General features: G+C 34.3%; 1 protein-coding gene across 1 annotated transcript; it reads left to right on the top strand.

Annotated features, from left to right (window-relative positions):
* The first annotated feature begins 4,961 nt into the window (after positions 1-4,961).
* On the top strand, positions 4,962-6,948 carry LOC132266495 (putative F-box/FBD/LRR-repeat protein At4g03220). The gene is made up of 3 exons (XM_059767376.1): positions 4,962-6,152; positions 6,242-6,415; positions 6,511-6,948. The coding sequence occupies exons 1-3, from the start codon at positions 5,190-5,192 to the stop codon at positions 6,793-6,795; spliced, it is 1,422 nt and encodes a 473-aa protein (XP_059623359.1). The 5' UTR covers positions 4,962-5,189; the 3' UTR covers positions 6,796-6,948.

Genomic DNA, 6,948 nt, shown 5'->3' with positions numbered 1-6,948 from the left:
TTTTGATTCTTATTACCCATCTCCTAAATACTCTACATTATTCCCTTCAGTTTAGCAGCCCTGACAATTATATAGGCACACCTTTCACGTACTTAATGGAGCAAACAAGTCAACTTCCTCCTGAATTGAGGCATTTGAATTTGAAGAAGTCATTGAAACTGGGGTATACAGTCTCTGCTAACATCATGTTCGAATGAGGTGATTAGTGTTGGATATATTGTGCTTTCCGATTCTATTTTATCCATTTGTACATATTATTTACCTTTGTTTTTACTTTTAAGGGGAGATTTCTAGATTCAGCCAGCTCTCTAAGAAAAGAATATTCTTTAGAACCTTCTCCTCCTCCTTCCCTGCTCAAGTATTGGTCTTTTTGTTAATTAATAGGACGTTAGTGTGTATATTTTATATATATATATATATATTTATATATATTTTAAAAGGTGACGCATACATAGAATGTTGAATAATAAGCAGTGAAAGTTGGTTTAATTATTTATCATAAAGCTTTTTTGTCAATCCCCTCTTTTTATTTATATTTCTTTAGAGGTTTTGGGTGTTTGTTCTTTTTTATTTTATTTTTGCTTTAAGGGATTCTCCAAAGCATTTCCAAGGTTTACTAATGTTGAGCAAGAAGTTCTCCATCGGCTAGTTATACAGGTCTTTCACATGAATTTATATTAAGCTTATAATAATTATAAATATTTTTTCTTTTTTTGATAAAGTCACTTTGGGGATTTGAATTGGATAGAGTATGACCATTTGCAGATTTATATTGACATGGTTTGACAATTTTCCTTTTGTATAAACTGTCTTGGGAGATTGGCAGGTTGCTCATGCTGGTTGAGAACAGGGGAAATTAGATCATGGGATTTAGAAAGTTTCTTCTTGGGCTTGCTCAATGGGTTTAATAATTATATACAATTAGTTGGGATTTTGTGATGCAAGCCAAGTTCTTATGTTACTAAAAGTCATGTTGTATACAAAGCTTGTTCATATAATTGCATTTTGTAGTTTCTGGAAAATCCTGTAGAATATTAAAGCTACATTTGTACTTTAGAAATCCAACCAAACCCCCGCAAACCCCCCCCCCCCCCCCCCCCCCCCCCCCCCTCTTTTTTTTTGTAAAAATATGTTAAATTCTTTATTTCTTTTCCTTGTTATTCTTATTCTTCAAATTTCTTTTTATTGTCTTCAAAAAAATTTGCATTTCCTTTTTTCAATGGAAACCTAATTTTCCCCCTTTAAAGTTCTCTTATATGCAGTAACCTTCTTTTCTCTCTTCTTATTCATTTTTATTCACTTATTCTTTAAATTTATTAGTGAAATTTTATACACTGAAGGCATGTTTGACAATTGTTTTCTGGTTTGCGTTTTCATTGTCAAATTGGTGAAAAAGATAAACAAGTCATGAAAATACATTAATGCATTGTTATTACATAACTATATTTCGGCTTGTTGTCTTATTGCTAGTTGGAAATCTTTCTTTTTGCTATTGCATAACTATATTTCTTATTGTTATTACATAACTATATTTCTGCGCCCCTGACTGCTGTCAAGTTGTGATATACGGTATTACCCTATGTCCTGTGATGACAAGCTACATTTAAAATACTGCGGCAGAAAGACTACAAAGAGAAAAACATCAGATTCAACCCAGAGTTTGGTCGATGAGAATTTAAGTTCAGATATAATAGTCTTTATTTTTTCTTTTTCATTTTTGGGAATTAAGAAGTTGTTTATTATTGTTGGATAATGTGCAAAATTTGGATCTGGAACTTCTTTGTGGGGATGAGGATCATAAAATGCCTGCATTGGCCACTATTTTTACGAGATTGCCGAATCTGAAGACCTTGACCATGAGAGACACTGAGTATTGCATTTTTTGTTATGACGAGTAATATTACTATTCAATTTAGTTTTTCTTTGCTTTTCTTCTTGTTTGCCTCATTTTTTGTTTTGTTTTGTTTTTGATATCATTGCTTTTTATGTTTCAGTCACTTGATTTCAATATAGAGTACTGGGAATCTCAAGAGGTTGCATTTATTCATCATTTGAAGGAAGCTAAGATTGAGATTTATCATTGGGGTCTTGAAGTTGGATTGATAAAATATTTGATCAAGCACGCGAAAGCACTAGAAAGGATGACTGTCAGTTTCAGAAGACATGTTGATAGTAGATCGCCAATTCGCAAAGAGTTGTCAGACTTCCATGAAACTTTTTCTCGTGCAACACTAGATTTTGTGTTGGAATGAAGGTGTTAGGAAATTATTTTTATGTCTTTAAGACTTATATTTTGACAAGAGTTAGTATTTAAGGTCTTATGAGAACTTAACTTTACACTTTGTATTGAGAAGACTGATGCTCAACTAAATTGCACTCCATGTTATTGAGACCTGATAGAACAAATATATTAGCTGATGTCATTTTTCATCCTGCTACATGCTGGTTTGATATATTATTAGCACCATATGTCCAATCACTTCTTTATTTATTTATTTATTTATTTTTATTATTATTATTATTTTTATGAGTAAGAACCTATCTGGCAGTTTACTTTCTACATAGATGATTGTTACCGGGAAAGGATTTTGGCAAAGATGCAATTACGTGCATTTGCTGGCAGAATCAAGGAGACAGCTTATAGGAAAATTTGAACGTCATCAAGATCATAATATATAAAGGTATTCTCCTGCCGCCCTTTGAATCATAAAATCTTCATGCTCAGTAAGTGGGAAGTTACCACAAGCAAAGGGATTCTCACTCACATCGAATTGATGCCAATTCAGATTTGCATTCCAATTGAATTTTCTGGTGATTTAGAAACATTGTGAAATTTTTCAGTTGTACTAGCTTTCATGCATTTTATCAGTCTGTGTGAACATGTATGTAAGCATTACTGACATAGGTAAATTACTGTTACTGAGCTTCCATGTTTTGGTGATTGCTAGGTTGAACTTGCAGAGTATTTTTTGAGAACAGGAAGGGAAATTAGATCATGCTTATATTGGTTGAGAACAGGAAGGGAAATTAGATCATGGGTTTTAGAAAGTTTCTTGTTGGGCTTGCACAATGGGTTTAATGATCATGTACAATTAGTTGGTAAAGCTCAACTGGTGTTGTAGTAAATTTCAATTTATTTATTTATTTATTTTTTTTTTTTCATTGGAGGATCAATGTCTAAACTCTACGTCTCACACACACACGAAATGATCATTTTGTATCTTTCAATATCCAACATGCTCGTAAAATGTTATTATGTCAAAGCATTTATCAGCTGAAGAATTTTTTTCTTAAATGTTAGTAATGTTTGCAAACATGATCAATTTTCTAGACATACATGGTATGACCTTGTAGGCACGTAGATGAGTGCTAAGGCAGCTTCAGGGGCCATCCTTTTGTTTGAAAAGTTTTTTTTTTTTTTTTTACATTGATTATAATTTACTTTTTAAGTTATTAGTTGGACTTGAGTACTTCTCTTTTTTGGATTTTACAGGATGAGTTGAGTGTTTATGCCCTGGAAAACAGGTGTGCGTTTTATTACCATCATTGTAATTATATGGAGTTGCAAGACTGAAGTTATAGTACTGATTTGTTCGAGGTTCTGATAGGGCTTCTCAAGTGTTATTATCGTTGTGCATCATATACAGTAATCAAATTGTATGCGTCGAAAAACTGATATCTGGTGATGTGGTTCCTTTGATTTTTTATTGTTTAGAGGTTTTCATTATTAATAGTTTATATTTATGATATCATTGCAGTTGCCCGTCTTCATCGTGTCAAGAATGTTTTCTGGTATTCATGATTGTGATACTTATATTGGCTACAAACATCTCTCTCATTCGCTATATATGTTCAAAGTTCAAACCAACCAAGAAGTTCATTGAAGACCAACCAAGGGCCTGAAGCTTCAACCATAAACAATCTGGTGGAGAGGAAAGAGGAATAGTGAGAAAAAGGGCAAAAAAAAAATAAAAAAATAAAAAAATTATTGGGTAAAATGTTAATAGGCAAATATTAATGGCGACCTGGAGTTCTGTCCCATAAGTCACATAATCCTTTTAACACAGGTCTTGCTTTCATATTCCGCGCACGCTCTTACTTTCATATTCCGTGCACACTCTTACTCAAATTCTTACTATTTATGACATAATTTTACCGTTCTCACACTTCCGCTATCAAATTCGTTCTCGCTCCCGCTTTATGTGACTTAGCCATAAAACCCAATGTGTTTCTTCTTCCATTTTGCATTGCGGATAGTGTTTTATCGATTTGGGGATTGGCAATTCATAGAGCTATTTCGTATGTGTATTGATAATTTATTTTGTTAGGGCTTGCAAATGATAATTTATTTTGTTAGGGGTGCAAATTCATAGAGATTTATACACAGAATCCATGGGTTTGTTTTAGAGAGAGAGAGGGGCAGAAGTGAGAGTTAGAGAGAGAGAAGGGGTGAAGAAGAAGTCACAGGTATTTTTGTAATTTTAGAAATAGTTATTATATTTTTTAATTTAATATTAAATAGCAAGGTCAAATTTGACATTTCACAGCCCAATTAACATGTCGGATACAGATATTGGGGCAATCTGATCACTTTTAAAGTGTAAGGGTTTTTTTTTAAATAGGTTGGGAGTTTATGAACAAAATTTGAAAGTAGTGAGATTTTTTTGAAACTAACCCTATTTTTAATAATATAATATTTAGGGTGTATGAGTAAATTCATTATAAAATCTAACATTGGGGTCTTTCCCAAAAAAAAAAATATAGCAAACCTTAGTTTTAGTTAAAATTAGACAAAACCTCGTGGAGGTCATTGTAGTTTATCTTTTTTTTTTTATTTTACTGGAAGCCATGTTTGGGCCTAAGCACCTTGAAATCCTTCTGGGTCATAGACCCATAGCCCATTAGGCCTACATAAAGAACAGGTCCATTAGGGTAGAACTCTACAACAAGAGCCAGGTTGATTCAGCCTAGTCTAATTCCATTCCCAAAATCTTCTCCGTTCGTCAGTTGCAGAGGGGTCTCTACAGAGCTCGTGGCCATCATCAACCTTGGTCGATTGTGGTTAGGGTTTCGCATGCATTCGCTTGGTAAGAACTTTTATCCAGCAATTCTTCTGGCAGAGTATTTTTTTTGTTGATTTATATATGAAATATTAGGGTTAGGGTTTAGCCTTTGCTTGAAGTTCAAAAATGAGTACCTCATTGAAAGAGAGTGATCGAGGTGATGGAGAGAGTTTTGATAGATTCAGCAACATTCCCGATTGTATTGTTCATAAAATTCTCTCCCTCCTTCCCACCAAAGACATCGCTCGAACCAGTCTCGTCTCCAAACGATTCAGAGAGCTATGTCTCTATGTCCCAGATCTGTTTCTTGATTTTGCTTCACACGGTCTGGAAAATTTGGCCAATTGGACGGAGAGGTTTCTTACTCTGCGTAATGGTGCGAAATTGCGGCGATTTGTTCTGAACTCGTCCAATCTACTTGCTTGGTCTCCGAGATTGGATGCTCTTCGTGTAAGCAAATGGATTCACAATGCTACAGTGATTTGTAACACTGAGGAGCTCGATGTATCTCTTGAAATGTCCGAAGATGAATGCATTTCTCTACCACTATCCATCTTCGTAAGAACAATCCATTTCAGTCTTGGAAAGGGCATTCTCAAGCTGCCCTCCTCTATATCTACCAGCAATTTAAGTTCCCTCCAGGTTTTGGAGATAAGAAGCTTATCTCCTCCTCAGAACTTAGAAGAGGATTGGGTATCATCTCTCTTCCCGGTGATTAAAAAGTTGACTCTGGAAAATATAATGAATCTAAACAATCTCAATATCACAAGCTCCTCTCTTGAATGTTTGAGCTTAATCTTCTGTGGGCTTCTCAGTGTCACTGTATCTGCAGAGAGACTCCAGACACTTGATGTGGACTTATGTTACCATAGTAGCATGTCCGACTTGGACGATTGGTTGTTTAGAATTTATGCACCCAGCCTTCAAAAAGTCCATTGGGGTCAAGATCTTTTTGGCTTCCATGGGAGCTCTATATGCCTACAAAGTGCCAGCTTTGATGCTTCGAGGCTTGTGCAGAGTGCTGATGTGCTTCTTCAATATATAAAACATGCCAAATCAGTTGTACTGTTAGACAGCTTTATTGAGGAGGTACTTAAACATTGATGCTTCACAATTCAACTCCAATTACACTAAATAATATTAAAGCTAACCAACTTTACTTATGGGTGCTATTTTAGGAGATGTTTACAGAAGATTTAGGACTGTTGGATACTGTGCAAAACTTGGATACAGAAGTTCGATGTGTGAAGGATCACGAAATGACTGCATTGGCAGGTTTTTTTAGAAGATTGCCTAATCTGGAGACCCTGACCTTGAGATGCAATCAGTATTGCTTTTCTGTTTATAAAGAAGTAATATTACTATTCAATTAAGTTTTTCTTTGCTTTTCTTCTTGTTTGCCTCATTTTTTGTTTTGTTTTTGATATCATTACTTTTTATGTTTCAGTCAAATGACTTGTTGGCTTTAGAGCCACATGATTTTGATATAGAGTACTGGGAGTCTCAAGAGATTGCATTTATTCATCATTTGAAGGAAGCAAAGATTGAGATTCATCATTTGGGATTTGAAGTTGGATTGATAAAGTATTTGATCAAGCACGCGACAACACTAGAGAGAATGACTGTCACTTTCTCAAGATTTGTTGATATTAGTATATCGCTGATTCGCGAAAAATTGTCAGAATTCCATGAGACATTTTCTCGCGCAACATTAGATTTTGTGTTGAAATGATGATGTTAGAAAATTACTTTTATGTCTTTAATACTTATATTTTCATAAAGTTAGAATTTCAATGTCTTATGAGAACTTAACTTTACACTTTGTATTGAGAAGAATGATACTCAACTAATTTGCACTCATGTTATTGACACCTGATATAACAAA

Source organism: Cornus florida, unplaced genomic scaffold (genome assembly GCF_030987335.1).
Source record: "Cornus florida cultivar Cherokee Brave unplaced genomic scaffold, ASM3098733v1 CherokeeBrave_3.0.0_Hap2_Chr07, whole genome shotgun sequence".
NCBI classification, from domain to species: Eukaryota; Viridiplantae; Streptophyta; class Magnoliopsida; order Cornales; family Cornaceae; genus Cornus; species Cornus florida.
Note: the sequence above shows the minus strand (reverse complement) of the source record. Positions and strands in the feature narration are given on the sequence as shown.

Coding starts and splice junctions, on each gene's coding strand:
- LOC132266495 (XM_059767376.1), top strand. CDS start 5,190: ATGAGTACCTCATTGAAAGAGAGTGATCGAGGTGATGGAGAGAGTTTT. Junction 6,153..6,241: donor TAGACAGCTTTATTGAGGAG/GTACTTAAACAT, acceptor GTGCTATTTTAG/GAGATGTTTACAGAAGATTT. Junction 6,416..6,510: donor GCTTTTCTGTTTATAAAGAA/GTAATATTACTA, acceptor TTTATGTTTCAG/TCAAATGACTTGTTGGCTTT.